Source organism: Protopterus annectens, chromosome 8.part0 (genome assembly GCF_019279795.1).
Source record: "Protopterus annectens isolate FY-2018-M chromosome 8.part0, PAN1.0, whole genome shotgun sequence".
NCBI classification, from domain to species: Eukaryota; Metazoa; Chordata; order Ceratodontiformes; family Protopteridae; genus Protopterus; species Protopterus annectens.
The window spans coordinates 1,198,067,129-1,198,085,177 of NC_056741.1; the positions used below are offsets into that span (position 1 = coordinate 1,198,067,129).

General features: G+C 34.9%; 1 protein-coding gene across 1 annotated transcript; it reads left to right on the plus strand.

The window, feature by feature from the left end:
• Positions 1–506: 506 nt before the first annotated feature.
• Positions 507–15,968, plus strand: LOC122808431 (trypsin-like). The gene is made up of 5 exons (XM_044079393.1): positions 507–586; positions 6,814–6,975; positions 8,702–8,961; positions 14,824–14,960; positions 15,628–15,968. Exons 1-5 carry the CDS (start codon positions 507–509, stop codon positions 15,775–15,777), a joined length of 789 nt encoding a protein of 262 aa, XP_043935328.1. The 3' UTR covers positions 15,778–15,968.
• Positions 15,969–18,049: the final 2,081 nt, after the last annotated feature.

Consider the following 18,049-nt stretch of genomic DNA (forward strand, 5'->3'; position numbering starts at 1 on the left):
AATTAGGTTATGGTCTGACCTGATCAACGAGGGGGTGACCATAGATGTGAAGCATCGATTTCCCATGTTGGTAATGGCCAGGTCTAGGATATTGGAGCCCCTGGTGGGACAATGGATTAGTTGATCCAGGGTGTTGGAATTTATGAATTCCAAGAACCGTTGGGCAAAGGTGTTGGTACCTGAGTAGTTTTCCCAGTTAATGGCAGAACCACAGGACTTAAATTAATATATATTTTTAGGGAGAATTTTGAGACTTAAATCATCCTTTACTATGTAGATCTGTGTATCTTGATTTAATGGATCCTGAAAGTCTTTTCTACAAATGAAAAATGTGGAGAAATTTGTCTCTGCCTCCTTCTTGTGCTTAATAATTTCAAAAGAAATACTATAAGGAGAGACAGAGACACTGGGCATCAACCAATATCATTGGTACAATGACTTCATGAGGCAGTTATCTGTTGTGAAGAGATACAAATGTGTTTTAAATCTGATTAGAAAAACCTAGAATGCAGAACAAGAAAGAAGCAAAGGTGGAAAGAAAGAAGGAAGAAGCAAGTAAAAAAGAAGGAAAGACAGTAAGCAAGCAGTAAGTGAGCAAGCAGTGTGCACCTTGTCTCACAAGACAACATCTGCAGTTTCTGATTCTTTTCAGGACATGGTGAAACATGGTTAAGATAATGGACAAATCAAGAGATTGCTGAGGACAACAATAAACTGGTGCTGAAATATTGCTTTCTTTCTTTACTGTTATACAGATTTTGGAGCCATCAACAAGCATATCAATCATATTTCCATACTTGTTTTTTTTGTGAAATAAATTAGCTCAATAACATTCTTGAATAACTGATGCACAAGTGGGAATTTTGGGACTATGAATATCACCTTCGACATGTGGCACATGCGGGATTCTACAGAGTGGGGTCTAACTATGTATCACAACTGCTGAGTTGATGTGGAAAGGCAAACAAGTGTTCAGAAATGTCATTTATCATATTTATGTTGTAAAGCAATAGCACCAGTTATGATAACATTAAAAAAACAGTTACTTCAGATGAACCAAAAAGGATGTTGCTATGTCTTTAATGAGCAGAGTCATCATTTACATTTAGTATAATCACTGAGGCAATCATTACTGCATTCTGTAGATACATTGAAATATGTACTCTGCCATTATTACAAAGTAACACACTATCATTGCTAATTAATTAATTGAGGTTAGTAAACTGTCTGTGTTACGAATAACATGTTTACTTTAATTTTATCAGTTACTGGCTATAGCTGTGTGAGTTCAACATCTGCTCTGCAATGATATGATTAAACTTTTATCTCTGTTTCTAAACTGCAGCTGTAGCAGCAGTTGTTTGGGCATGCTTATTAGTTATTACAACAGAACTATTTATAATCTTCAGTGCAAACATTGCCAGTATAAATAGACCTCTCCTTACTGAAGATCCTTACTTCAACAGGGATAATGAAGATGCTTGTGCTAGCCTTTCTCATTGGAGTAGCAGGTACATTGCTGTGGGACATAATACTTTCATCAATATTTTAAAAGATACAATTTTAAACTAATTGCATGGACAGTATTTTGCTTTGTGGACTTTTCTAAGGGGAACTATGTTTTGTTTAACTATGATCATATACTTTTTCAAAATACCAGTAAAATATTAATGAAAATGTAATTCTGCTAAGTGTTGCAATTGTATGCGATCATATCTCTCCGAGGAACTCTTAACTTTGCATTCATACCAATGAAATTGAAAGTAACTTCCGAGATTATACATAATTCTGCAAAATACAGGATAAAAAATGGATACCCGATGATCTTACAAATGTAGTTTGAGTGAACAGATTTTCCTGAATATCTTTTAATCATGGCTTACCAGGACTGGATTACCTTATATTGTGCAAGACAGTGGTGCACAACAGTTTTTTTTATTTTTTTCTCAATTGTTGTGTAACTCTGTAGTTGTTATATACAAATAAGAAGGTATGGGGGGCCAAGACTCCAAATGGAGGGTGCAGGGAGAGGTTGTCTCATGAAAAAACATGTTTTCCTTTTTAAAACTTCTTGAATTATCCAACAGAAAAAAGGTAATCCACTGTGGAAGATCTCTATGAGATAACAAAGAACAAAATTCCAAAAAGTATAATCCACAGAATCAACCACAACAGCAGCAAGTAATGAAAAAGCAGCTTTAATTAAAAATAAAATAAAAAAGGTGAGTCCTTTCATGCCCAACTGAGTACTTCTTTAGACCAACAACAATGATTAAAAACAGCTGTCTTAAATACCCAGTACTTAAAACAATCTCAATCACATGATCAGTTATTTAAATAAATCAGGAGCCCTGAGAACAGCCTTTAAAGGTACATAGCCATTTAACCCTGGATGTGCATCTGCTTGAAACCTAATTATCCATTTAGTCTCACACTGTTCTGTAAAGTTTTTGATGTCTCCCAAATGTTGCCTGGGGGTCAATGCTCTCAAACACTCTAAACTTAAATTTGTGTAGCTCTCCCTCTTCCTCTACATGTCTTGCTAGTGCATTCCATGAATCTTTATTCTTAATGGCTAGTAGATGTTCTCTAACTCTATCCTTTAACAATCTGTTGGTCTTACCTATATAAAAGCATGTACATGCTTGGCAACAAGCTAAGTAAACAACATTGGCAATAGAGCAATTGGCATTGACTCTAATGTCAAACACCTGACTAGTCACAGGATGCATGAATGTCTTGAGTTATGCTTCACAATATAAATGAATGAGTAAAGCACAATTTGTAATCTGATGATTTGAGTGAATGTGGGTAAACCATAAAAAAGCAGCAAATACAGGACAAGAATGACAACTGCAATAAAGACAACTTTGAGCAAGTTACTTGGTATTACATCTTCTTAATGAAAACTCATGAAGGATTGATTTAGTGATTTCTCAGATAAAATATTAAGTAAACGATTTATAGAATTTCTAATAACACAACTATATTTAAAATAGATAGGTCATTCAGATTTTTTAAAATTATTTAAATAATGCTTGCACGAACACTAGGAATCTTATGTATACATTTTTCAAAGTGTTATAAGGATGTACACATAGAAAGCTATTAATCTGAGGTATCACGTGCTTCAGATATGTTATTCTTCTTAATCCAGAACTGGCTTACAAATATATTCTTTTAAAAGAAAATTAGATTGCACATCTCCTCAGTTTTGACGATTAGCATCTAAATTCCACAGATATAGGTCTTAAACTTTTGTTTTCAGATGTATTGTTTTTTAGTTGCAAATTCTGCCATATATATGGATTTTTAGACATGTAGGCATATTGAACTTAAAATTTGTGTGTCTTTCTTTCACAAATATCTCATGGGAGAATAACTATCTGCTAGTCTGAGTTAGCATTATAAGTAACCTCTTGATCACCATAATATGACAATTGAATAGGTAAGTGTAGAAAAGTGTAACAAGAACATCCTGATATTAGTATTAGCAATAAAAGAATCACAACTATAGAAGATATATGGGAAATAAACCCATTTCTTAAAATTGTTTAGTGCTTTCATCCAAAAGTAGTAAAGGCTTGTCCAGGACAAAATAATTGTGCTCTTTATCAAGATTTAAATACTTATTTGAGTTAACATGCATTATACAAAACCACACCTATTAAAGAAAAACAGTTTTTTTATGAAAAACCTTTTTATAAAATATTTTATACAAATCATGTAATACATCAACAACAACAATAATAAAAGTATTACAAACTGTTAGATGATAATTCATGGGAAACAGAGAAAAACATTTTTATTAGGTCTTAAATATTTGATGCTGAAGTATTTGTGGGGATTATGGGGCTGTCAGTGTTAAGGAGCAGCTATCATTGACAATTTTTTTTCTTGAGATACTTTCTGATGTTAAATGTAATAAAGCAAAGAAATTGTCTGGATCTGTTATAATAATTCAGTGAGAATGCTGAAGTATAATAATAAAATTACCAACAACAACAAAAAGAGAATACTTTAAAAAGAAAAAAAAAAAGAACAGTGAACTAGGTTTACTGTTTTTTTTTCTTTTAAAACTGTTCTTCCTATATAAACACAAACTCATGCAATAAGTAAATATCTATATGAGTAATGAGCTGTAATGCCTTAGTTTAGGGAAACTGAGACCACTTCCACTTAAAATGAATAAGGATTTGAGATGACTTAGTTTAGGGAACCTGAGACCACTTCCACTTAAAATGAATAAGGATTTGAGATGCCTTAGTTTAGGGAAACTGAGACCACTTCCACTTAAAATGAATAAGGATTTGAGATGACTTCGTTTTTACACATTACTCCATAAAGGAAAATTATTTGAGCAAATGCAATGGAAATACTTTAAATAGTTCTGTACTCTGTATCGGTACTGCAGTGGTGGTGCTGCGGTAGCATTGTTGCCTCACAGTAAGACATTGTCCTGTTCGATTCTTAGCTAAAGTGTCTTCTGTATGGAGACATGTGTGAATGGGCATACCTTCGTTGAAGGTTGTGCATCAGGGCTGGCAACTTGGTACGTAAAAATCTACTGCCAATCATTAGCGGACCGGAGTTCCGCTGTGGCGACCCCTAACTGGGAAAAGCCGAAAGATACAAGTTCAGTACTCTGCATCAACAATATTTTTATTTTTAAAAGATAAGCTTGAAAATGCTAAACCAAATAAATAATACTATTAAATAATTCTATTGAGGTTGCTTATATTTTTTAATTAAAATCAACAAAACTATGATCATATTTTAAACTAAATTGTACCATATTGTATAGGTAAGAGTGGGCTCTACATTCAGAGTTTATTTGCACATAATGATTTATTGCTCTTTGCTTTCATCTCATTGTCTAACCTATTTCTTTTTGGCCTTTTTATTTACCATGTGTAATGACCGTGTAAATTTCTATTTTCAACATCTTGAGGCATCATCATTCAGACAACCATGGAGTATTGATACGTCTTACTTCTTGGATGAGTTTGACAATATACAGAGGGAATTGTGTCAAGGTGTGGGCACTGGAGGAAAGCTTTACTTGAAATACTGTTGGCTTGTGCCTGTGGTAATGTTTGTAACGAGAGCAAGTAGTTGATAGTTGTAGTTACACCTGTTAGTTTCTCATTGTCACGAAATATAATGAAAAGCATGTGAACAAAGAAAAAAGAAGTAGCAGAAACAAATAATCTGCATTGGAGAGGTATAAATAGTGCCTATAACAGAGGAAAGGACAACAATATCAGTTTGAGCTGTAAGAAGACCTGAATACATTTATGGGAAATTGTCAAAATGGAGGAAAGTATTGAAAACTTAAAGTTAAAATGAAAGGCTTAGATAGTACAGGGGGAAGGTAGCAGATTGTGAAGTTGTAACAAAACCAAACATAAGAGTTATTCCCAGTGTGGGGGTGGTGGTGATGGTGATGATAATAAAAGTATCTGCACATAAGATAAGGTTTGAACAAAATTTTGAAACTGAACAGAAATAATGCAACACATACTGCCTAGACTTACAACAACATTTTGAAAAACTGCATGTTGACAGCAGGTGACAACTCGTTCTAAGAAATCAGAGATACTGCACTATATGTCAACTGGATGAAGCGATAAGACTGTGATATAATATATACGAAGAGTGCATGAGAGCAGTTAGTTTAAGCACTGCAATTTGAAAACTGATAGTCACTTAGAAAACTAAAAATTATTGAAATTATTATGACCATTGCTTACAGGATCTAAAGAAGCAAGGATTTATATCAGAAGGGTCATTTCAAAGAAGTTTAATCAGTTTATTTCTTTGGCTGAATCAACCAAATTATATACACTGAGTATCTGAGGATGTGGTCCTTTCAAATTTTAGTAAGAATTTTGCCACAATCGCACAAAATCTTAGAACAGAAAATAACCAAAATTAAAGGCGGTCTTCTGTTGATGCCTTTGGCTAGCAGTAGGCTGGACATGTACAGGAGTCAGAAGCAAAAGACTATAGGGAAGGTTTGAGGACTTGCTATATAAAGGAAACCGAGACAATGGATGAAGGGCAGTGTTTTGCGATAGGAGTGTTTCAGCAGGTCATGTTTCCTAGAGGATCTGGAAACTGCTGTTATTTGCTGTAACATTGTCTAGATGAGTTTGACACTACCATTGAATTGATTAGTAACATACCATTTCTTACTGGGCTGAGGCATGCTGATGCATTAATAAGAAGGCTGCATTAGCAGGATGGCCAGCTACCTTCCACTGCTTCCATTGTAAAGGGTAGCATATTTACCTATTTATGGAGACAGACAGCTGTAGGTTACATTAGAGCACTGCAGTTAAGCTAAAATTTTATACAGACTCTGTAAGGGGGTACATTTATCACTGAATGATCTAAAAATAATAGGGTTTGTTGCCCATTTTTGCATGCAATCCCATGTAGAGTACATTTTTTCTTACTTATTTTCTGTAATTGGTGGCAGAACATTTAGTCTTTAAGGAAAATACATCAGTTTCCTGAACATTACTCCAGATACCTATTTAAAAGCTACAATTTGCCATTTTGTAGTTAAAATCTGGTCCACCAAGATGCATGTCTGCTGAGAAGGAGCTCTGCTCTTATTTCAGTAATTGGTGTCATTCTTTACAGACATAGGTCCAAATGAAGTCTTCTGTCTTTCTCACCTTAGTGCTTTCCCTAAGTACTATCTATTTTTGCTCCGCTAGTGTTATATTTCAAATACTACATCAGTAAAGTATGTAATACAAGCTAAATGTATAAATCATCAAACTAATTATAATTACTGATTTTTCTAGCTGCTGCTCCACAAAATGGCGACAAAATTGTCGGAGGCTATGAATGCGCACGTCATCAAATCCCTTGGCAGGTTTCTCTGAACTATGGTTATCACTTCTGTGGTGGCTCTCTGATTAATGATCAGTGGGTAATATCTGCTGCTCACTGCTGGTACAAGTAGGTGCAAAAATACACTGTTATAGTGCTCTGTCTTCTAACAACAGTAGTGTGTCATGGCCACCACATAAAGACACGTAATATATGAAAAGACAATATAAAGCAAGGCTGTAAAACATAACAGTTATTAGTTTTGAAATGTATATTTGAGGATCGCATGTCTATAAAAATTACTGTACCGTAAGCATGCAAATAAAGAATTTCATAACAGAATATAGAATTATTCATAAATACTTCTGGCATACATCGTTTGTGGTTTTAACATGTTAACATCATTAATGAGTTGAAATGTTAGACAATTAGCTCGTCTTTATATCATAAATGATGCATTTTGTCATTAGATTTTTTCTTAATTAATCACTGGTTAAGGACGTTGTGGTGAACTGACTAATTAACTGGACATTTAAATTGTTAAGTATAGTTTGGTACAGCGCATATGTAAAACATTCATTCTGCTACAGCGATAGAGGAAATAGAAGACATTGCATCCTGGATACAGATGCAAACAAAATCATTACCAAACTGCAAATAAAAGAGATGGTGCATCATATACATGGAAACAAAATTTATTTGTCCCTTTTTTATCCCTTTTTTATCAGTACCCGAATTAATGATGGTAGCTACTAATGTTTTTATAATTGTTATATTCTGTTTTTGCTGACATAATTGAAAAATAAATGTTGATGAAAGAAAACAGTAACACAGACTAAAGATGTACAGGCAGGCTGCCTGAAAGCAAAATTATTTACCATTTAGATTAATCTTCACTGCTGGAAGCCTTTTTACCCTGCAATATGCAATGATACAAGTGGCCCTTTACACAACGGAGCACTTGCACTGCGATGTGTAGTATAACATTACACATGGATCTCAGAGCAGTAAATAGTTCAGCTACCCTGCATTGTGTAATACAGTTTAACACATGGCTGTCATGGTAGTGAACAGTGCTGTTGCACTGTGCTCTGCAGGACAACGTTAACACATGCTTCTCATGATAATGAACAGTGTTGTTGCCTGACACTGTGCAGTACAATATAATATATTGCTTATGTTATTGAACAGTGCTGTGCTCATGTATGTTTCATAAAGACACTCATAACCCATCCACTTAGGTCCACAACAACAGACACAGTCTGGCTTTAGGAAAATGTGAAGATAATTAAAAAGTGAAAGAAAATGCATGGTCAAAAGAATACTGCATATGTAGAGAGCATCTTTCAAATGTGTAGACTGGCAGAAGCTAACTGTGTAATCAAAGCTATACTTCATCGAGCAAGCTGCATTATGGGATACTTTACATCAGAACAGCATATTAAATTTAATGACTGACTGTGAAAAATAAAGCCCCAGCCAACACTGCAGTGTGCTGCCTTGTGATCTACCAACTTGCACTTCGCTCTTGATAGAATGACGAATTCCATAGGTAGTCAATGAATCCTTAAGGTTAGAAGTCACTGAAGAAAAATATCAATAAGTGAAGCAAAACAAAGAAACAAAGAAATAAACAAAAAACAAATAGACAGTGTTTTTGACCCACTCAGACCAACAAGTCCCTTATTCAGATCTGCAGTGTGTTGAAACCATCATTTCATGTTTTTAAGATATCTAATTATTCATTATCTCCACCTGATCTTGTTTATTTTCTGTATGTCTAAAGACTATAGCCACTGAAATGACAAGCTGATAACAACAATAATGTTTATTTTTATTACTGCATCTTCTTCAGCCCTAGTGCTATGCAAGTCATCCTCGGAGAGCATGATCTGTACATATTTGAAGGAACAGAACAACTTGTGAGACTTGAAACCATAATCTGGCACCCTGACTATGACTACCAGACCATGGATAATGACATCATGATGCTTAAGCTGGCCCACCCAGTGAAGTTCAATAACTACATCCAGCCAGTCAGCCTGCCAAAGGCATGTCCAGCTCCAGGAACTATGTGTACTGTCTCTGGATGGGGAAATATTTACAGCGATTCAGGTAACAACATTTCGCTTAGCCTGCACATACCCTTTTTCATATCTCAGGGCATTCATAAATATAAATGTGTTTATGCATTCATTTTTTTCTTTTTGCTTTTACTGTCAATGTGATATTTATTATAGTGATAGTAAAGTAATTCTTGTTAGATGTACAGTGCAATAAATAATTATATAAATCATGCCAAGAACTTGTATATGTATATCCTATGTCTCACTCATAACTGAGGTTGTAAGAGATTGGCTTACCGGTCACATTGCATCAGTATTAAAGCTACTTGGTATGCTTGTTTTTTAAAACAGGAACTTCATCTTTAAAGTGCCAAGAAATAGCATATAAATAAAATGCAAATGATAAAAGCATGAAGCCTATTATTACTGAATGATGAATGCCACAACTGTACTTTATGGAAGGAGGCATTTGCTTTTTACAGGCCAATGGAGGCAGTGCTTGAAGTCCACTCTGCTAACTTCTTGGACCCTTTTTAGTCATGACACTGGCCACTTGACAAAGAAAATAAGCAGCAGTAATTACTTATAGATTCCACGACAGTAACAATTAATGACATAAATATTATTAATATGCTGGTTTCTAACAACTTTATTTCAATGAATGTAAATAGAGAGGCAAATCCAATGCATAAACAACGAAGAAGAAATTATTAACATCGCTGAGTGCAGTGCCTCTTAAAACTACCCTTAACTCTAAATATACAATAGTTGTAAAGGTGGCGGCAGAGGGTAATAAAGAAGAGCTGCAATCCTAAATATACTGACAGAGCATTAGTATAAACTATATTTAGAGTTTCTTATTTAAGACATTTTATAGCAGTTTTAGCTGAGAAAAAAAATAGTATAGTGCAGCCTACATGTGGTATAGCAGATTTGCTGGCAGTTAAGTTTCACTGGTTAATTATACTATTTGCAGTGCTTACAGAATGATTGCATATAATTGCAGAAATAATAAGCTCAAAGTATTGAAGCATGGGTGAAAGAAAAGGTCAGAGAAAAGGTCAGAGAATAATGCAAGATTTATTAGAAAAGACATGAAGGAGAAGTAACTTCAGTTAGGTCATTAAATGAGGTATATTTGTAATAACTTTTAAGGTTATTTATTATTTATTTTTATTTTTATTTTATTTTCAGTTGTTAACAGTGATAGTTGGAGTGAGCTGATTTTTATCAGTGGCCTCTGGAGGAAAGTTCCAGAATATGATAGGTACATAACATCAAAGATATTTACTGATGATGCAGAAACAATCTTAGACCATTAGAACATTGGAAGAATTGTTTACAAAATTGTCAAGACTTGGACAAGCAAAGATTGTTCTTTTTAAATATTTATTGCATTTTATTTCATTTTATTACCTACTTTCTTTTAAATGTTAGTCTAATAGGGTACTGGACTATAAACTTGAAAACATGGGATTGTTCCTCATCTATAGCTATACTCACACTGGGGAACTGCAAGCAAAATGCATGGATTTTTTTGTTTTTTGATGTAAGTGAAAACAAAGAAACAAACTCCACTTAATAGAACTAGGAACAATGCATATCTTGTCGATAGCCACCCACAGGGTCTACCAACATATTCAAGAAGATAAGGCCTGTAAGTCCCAAAGTATACTCTAGGGCACCCATCCACTTGTCTAAGCTATGTTTAAAGGCCAACACAGAGTCACATTACTTGATATGCAAGAGGAATCTATTCCAGAGTGAGGGGAGACTCTTGGAAATAAAGTCATCTCTTCATTTAGTTTTTTTTTTTGTTTATTATGTGATATAAATTGAAATCTCTTGTTCTAGTGCTGGCTTCACTGCACTTGGTATATCAAGACAGAGGAGGTCATGGACAATACGGTCCCTGAGAGCATGGAAGGCAGGGCACGGATCTCTCTTCAAGAGCCTGTATGATACAGAGTCCATAGATAATGATTTCAGGCTTTCCTGATTAGCAAGATTTGTTTGTCCTGAGATTCTTTTTGTTAGGAACTTTGCAGTATTTAGTTTTTGATGTGTCTATTGAGATACATGCCAAATGGTGCATTATATTGTATAACGGCTTTAACCAGGGCATACTACAGAGGTGCAAGAACTTCCTTGGTGAATTGAGAGATGTAGAAGAGCTTTCTGACTATAGTTGCTACATGGTGATTAAAGGAAAGGGTACCCTTGACCCAGGTCCTATATCCTGATCACAGACTCGCTGGAGAGTAGGGTGCCACTGATACGCTAGGTGGTAGGTGGTACGGTTTTGTTGTTTTGTGAAGTAGAAGATACTGTATTTTCTTATATGTCGTATGAGCCCTTTTTTAGTGGACCAGAAGTCAATGCAGTTCTTCCATTTGAAGAGTATTAGTATCATACCTCTCAATCTCTTAGAGCAAAAAATCTGGACAAAGCCATAAATAAAAGTGGGACAGAGGCTCAAAATAGGGACAATTTTTAATATTGCTCTTACAAACTTAGAAAGTTGATAGAATAGCAGATTTTGCATTAGTGCAAATTTTCTGAAGGGCATGAAGTCTGAAACTCAAATGTGTCATTATTTTCTAACTTCAGTCATTAATGATTTGCCACTAATTTGCCAGAAAACTAAAATTTTATGAAAAACAGACCAAAAATATGAGGCACAAATCTGGTCATTCTGTGGAAATCTGTGCAGTTGAGAGGTTTGATTAGTATCATTAGTTGATTTAACAACTACACCCGGATTATAACCAACAGTGAACTTAGCCAGCCAGGGATCCATACTGCCAGTGTTTAGGTCAAGTAAATTCCAAAAAGGAGGAGGTCTAGTATGAAAGCCTGTGGAAATACACTGGTCACCTTTTCTTAACTGAGGTGGCACAGTTTTCTAAGTATATCAGTCTTTCTTTTTCTTATACTATCTGCCATTATTCTGAAGTGCTGAAGAACCTAAGTAAAACGTAGGCGGCTTTAAATATTTTATACATCCCATCTTTTGAAGCAATTCTGTCAGTCTTGACCCCATTGCTTGCACTTTCAGGTCACTGTTGTTTTTAAGGATAGGTTTCCTGATTTTCTACATTTGTTATGTTATATTTACTTTTGAAAACACCTTTTAAAGGATACCACAGGCCTTGTTATTGAATAACAATTACTTCAACAGTACATTAAGATTTGATATTGATAGCAGGCCAATCTCACATTTACAGTTTCATGAAACATTTATGATTTGCTTACCAAAATATAAAGATCTTTCTTTTTTGTGCCAGCTTACGATGTTTTGCTTGATGTCTGATTATCTTTTCGAACAACCTATGTTGTTTCTTTATATTTGTACATTATTCATCCATGTAGTCTTTCCTTCTCTTTCTTCTTTTAAATGTTTTGTTTCACATTATTCAAAACACTTCCATAATTTGCTGTCATCAGTTATGCCTTGTAACAGTCCAACAATTTCAAAATTTCAATTTACTTAGTTGCTCTGTACATTTATAAGATGGATTATAACATAAAAAAACTCTCACCAACTATTTGCCTTTCTTTCTGAGCAAATAGTTTTTACCATTCCCAACTAATTGTGTGGCAAGACTGCAATCAATTACAATTACAGAGATGTACGGCACATCAGATATAATTGGCCAAAGTACTATTCATCAAAATGAAATAGCACTTTAGAAAAACACAAACAGAAATGGTATTTTTATGAGGGACAGCCCCACTCCATTCAATTAATTTAACCATCTTCAAGATCACTGCAAATCAGCAAAATAAATATATCCAAGATTCACAGATACTTTGAGGAACTGCCATTTTAGAGTATTCATATTGTTGCTATTGACTACCTTGCCACTTCAGCTGTTTCCTTTATTTCGTACTTACTTGAACTCCTCCTGCTGACAAACATCTGTGTGAGATAGCTACATGACTGGATTTGGGGAATATGTACTCCCCCCATTATTGCATGAATTGGAGTTAGAATATAAAATTAGCAGAGGAGCGTAGGCACCCCCCGCACACAGACACATACACCTGCAAAAAATATTGTTTTTCAGTTGCATGCTCTGAGGTTATGTCTTGAAGCATGCACAGTTAGCTCTCAGCTTTTTTAGTGTTGACATTAGCAACATTGAAATGTGGGTATTTATTTTTAAATTCATATACACAGAGACAGAGAGACAAAAAGTCAGCCTATTGTAATGCATTGATTGGATGTTATTCCAAAGGAGAATAGTTTGTTGGGAATATTAAATTCAGAAGTATAAATGACAGGATAAACAATTAAGAGCCATCTGTTTAGGACAGGGTAGTGCTAGTCATTTTTATATTATTATTGTCTTTTTGTATAAAGGGGACTTTTATACATTGTGTAGTTTGCAAACAACTGAGCAAATACTTGATGATAATTTGTGGCATCTAATTGCAGATTCCATAGCTGGAAACAGATGAATTACGAGAAGAAATATGTAGTGTGTAACCAACATAAGGCACATTTAAAATATTGACTTTAGTTTAAATTGTCCAGTTTAGAAAATTGGTTCCTCATTTAATAAGAGATTTGACATGCTGTTTATATATACTCACAGCCTTTGAGGTGGCCAAAAGAACGTAAGTCATTTTATTCCATGGTTTAGCTTCATTGCATCACCTGAGAGCATAATCTTAACAGCCTGGAGGGTCTTGTGTGCCCCTGTGTCCCTCTGTTGATTGTGGTCTCGGAGTAGGCATAATACTGTGCACCATAGAATGTCTTGTAGTTGGTGCTGCAACAGTAAATATTAGTAAGGTCACTCCTTGGACTAGTGTCTGCCTTCCCTGTACTAAGCAGAATGCATTCAAAGTGGATGCATTTCTTCATCAAAAGTGCCTGCTTTTTACTATACCACTTTTACAGAAATCTATTACATGTTTGTATCATATTGAAAATATATTTTGGAAAACACAAATGTAAACCTCATAAACTCCAGTCATACCTCTCAAATGTCCAGATTTTCAAAGAATGTCCAGGTTACTAACTCATATATTTGGTCTGTTTCTCCTAACATTTGTTGTTTCCTAGCAAATCTTTGAGGAATGCAATCACTAAATATTGATAAACATTTGCATTTCAGGCTTCATATCCTTCAAGAAATGCATGGCAATGAAAAACTTGTTATTCTAACAACTTTCTTAGTTTATAAGAGTAATATTTAAAATGTGTCCGTGACTTTACGCTTTTATCCCTCCATTATTTTTGGCTTTGTCCATATTTCTTGTGCTTAGAGATGTGACTCCAGTGTTTTCCAGTCTCACAATAATGTCTTTGCCCTTGGTCCATCCTGTTTATCCCTCCTCTCCTATCCTTCCACAGAGAATGGTCAATGACCTTTTGTAACTATCCAAAGAGTCTACCAATGCCAAACTAAAATCCGTATTATCATCTATATTGACATTATCAAAAGCAGAACATCAAACTATGTCTTTTACAGTTATTCTGTCAGCTACCTAGTCTCTCCTCATATATCTATAATGTTGCCAGTCTTATCCTTTTCACATGCTTTGGGCGATGACTAGTTATGTTGCAAATATTTAAACTTGCTTAGATCTAAAGAAGCTTTTATTTACAAAGCTAGTACTCATCTGTTTTTTTCTCAGTCATTGTTTATTGCTTTTTAAATCTAAGTCATCTACATATTTATTAGCTATGGGAAATTAATACTATTTAACAATATCTGAATTAGTTTATCTTAAAGAAAATGACTGCATGGATTACTCTGCCAGCTTTTAGTGGTGGCTTTAATCCAGTTACTGCTTCACTTCTTTGTTTGATCTAGTAAATTACATTGTAGTAGCTTCATGTATCTTCAAAACATCTTTACTGAAGTATTCAAGAGTGATTCTTCTGTGTTTTCTTTAGTGTTCATGCCATACAGACTGCAGTGTGTCGAAGTGCCAATAATGAGTGACGAAGAATGTGACTGGTCTTATCCTGGGATGATCACCAGCACTCAGGTCTGTGCAGGTTACATGGAAGGAGGCAAGGATGCCTGTCAGGTAAGGCAGTATGAAGCACATAGTCTGCTGAAGGCTATGTAGACAATAGCCTTAAAAAGAAAAATATTGTGCAGGTGACGTCTTCCCAATCCACTTAATGCTTACTTTGCCTTCTTGTAAAAGGGTATAAGACACAGGACATTCAACTGCAATGTAAAATATGTACTATGTATATGTCATATGTAAAAGTTTACATATATGCAATGTAAAAGGCAAGCAGGGATATACTACTATCATGATTTATTTAATACAATTTCCTATAGCCTATGAAAAGCATATACGATTTACATATGAAATGTGAATGGTGGTAAAGAAAGGTCATATAAAAAAGGTTTTCCATGCTTACAGTTTTCCTTTTATTGACTTTGGTTGCTAGATAAAGCCTGGGCTGTTGTATTTTGTAATAAGGCCTGCACATCACCAATCATGCCATTAGTCTGTAATCATGTCATAGCACAAGTTATGGTATTAATAAAGTTATCTGTTCTGTTGCCATTGATCAATAAGCAACAAATTCATTGGGTGCTTGTAGTTCATTTTGCATATTTTTGACAATTTAAAAATCATACACTACATTCTATTTTACATTTCTAACCAAATAAGAAAGAAACAGAATTTTATTATGCAGATTCTTGAAATATAGTTATTATCAATCTTTCATTTGCAGGGAGATTCCGGTGGACCACTAGCATGTGACGGAGTGCTGCATGGTATTGTGTCCTGGGGTTATGGTTGTGCAGAGAGATACTACCCAGGAGTCTACACAAAGGTCTGCTCACTGCTTCCATGGATTGAAAGCACCCTGGCATACAACTGAATATAGAACAGCATGTGCAGTACAGAAAGCACCCTGGCGTACAACTGAATATAAAACAGCATGTGCAGTACAGAAAGCACCCTGGCATACAACTGAATATAAAACAGCATGTGCAGTAAATGCCTTTTTTAAGTAAAAATCAGCAATTCTGCCTGGATTTGATAACCGTGCTTTCTTACAGAACTGCCAAATAAACATTTGAATACAAAACTGTACTCATACGTGCCAGCTTCATTTCTAATACATTCTCTTTACTGGTTGCTAGATTGTTTAAAATCACAACTAACATTAGTATGCCATTGGTAACAGGTCTTTTGATGGATATGGAGATGTCCACCCTAATTTCCTAGGTAATATTTGTGAGCAAATTTGCTATCCACTGAGTTAAATAGGGATTAGCATTTAGTTGGGAGAGGTTATGCATAATATCTGAGTATGGAATGGTGTAAAACACCTTAGTGAGATCCAGATATGTAGCGTGTACTAATTTTACCTCATTCATTATTTCAGTAACTTTCTTGAAGAAGTCAGTTAGGCTTGGTAGGCAGTATCTGCCCTTGACAAAACTGAACTGGATTGGGTCAGGGGTCTGCGGGTTACCTATCTGGAAAGGAATATATGATGTGTGCATATATATGCATCTCTCTCTCTATGTGTGTATATATATATATATATATATATATATATATATATATATATATATATGTGTGTGTGTGTGTGTGTGTGTTGGGATATCTACAGAGAGATAGATACATAAGTGTAAGTGTGCATATGTGTATTTATATACTGATATCTATGTATCTTCTTCTGGCTTTTCCCAGTTAGGGGTCGCCACAGCAGATCACCTACCTGCTCATGACTGGCAGTGGAGTTTTATGGTGTCAAGTTGCCAGCCCGGCACTCAATGTTCCACAGAAGGCACATGCATGCACACACTTATGCCTATGGCCAATTTAGAGTGTCCAATCCACCTACAGTATGTCTTTGGGATGTGGGAGGAAACCCACATGACCACAGGGAGGACATGCAGACTCCACACAGAAGGCACCCCAGCCGAGGATGGAATCAGAGAACCTCTTGCTGTGAGGCAGCAATGCTAACCGCTGCACCACCACAGCCGCCCATTTATAGCTATCTATTTATCTATTTATCTGTCTGTCTATCAATGTATGACATTCATTTAGTTGGCAAAATGAATTGACTAAGCAGATGGTCAACAGGTATATATATATATATATATATATATATATATATATATATATATATATATATAAAATGGCTTAGTGGTTAACTACTGTGACTGTAGTAGTGTATAGGGTCCTGCGTTTGGGCCTTGCAGAGACTGTTTATTTTTTTGGGTTGGGAGGGTGGCCTAATAGTTAAGGTGTTTGCCTTACAAACACAAAGTGCAGGGTTTGAGTCTCACAAGGGATAATGGGCTAGGCTTAAAATGGCTCGTAAGAGCAGTTAGCTTAGTATGAACCTATATATATATATATATATATATATATATATATATATATATATATATATATATATGCAGGAAATGTGTGGAAAAATATTTCTTTTTTTTTATTTTTTAATTTGAATTTAGCATGTACTGAGTTTATTTCTCAAAATGCATGCAAAGTAGCACATCAATGTTTATGCTTTCAACATTTTGTGGTCAATGTTTTGGTGTTTTGATGAAATTGAGCACAATATAAGCACTTTTTATAACTGAAACTCCCAAATGTTGACACCAGTTTTGCCTACACAGTTTGGTCAGTGAAACATATCTTTGACAGGTATGTGCAATAAGCAAAACTAGGGTTGGGGAATACCCCAAGGATTGCATAATCTTGGGGTTAGTATATATAATTAGCAGGAGAGTATGAAGGGTATACTTAAAACTGAAGTTTTGTTTTGCATTGTCCAAGGTCATGCCTTAAAGAGCATATGTTATTAAGGTGTCAGTCTTTTTTTTTTTACTTTTTGTTGTCAATGTTTTTAATGTTAATCTACTGAACTTTAGACTAATTATAGTAAATCCATTTTGGGAAATCTAAAATATGAAGTCAGTCTCACTGACTAATTTCTTCAGCCCAGTTTCCTGGAAGGGAAGAATCCCCAACTGTTTTTTTATAGTTGTCTGTCTATTATGAGATCACAATAAGTACATTTATTGTTTTCACCCATTCAGGGAGTATCGTTTTTTACCACAGCAATACAAAGATGTAGTTGTACAAAATCCCCCACAGCTGTGTTGCAATGGGCATGTTCCTCTGCAAAA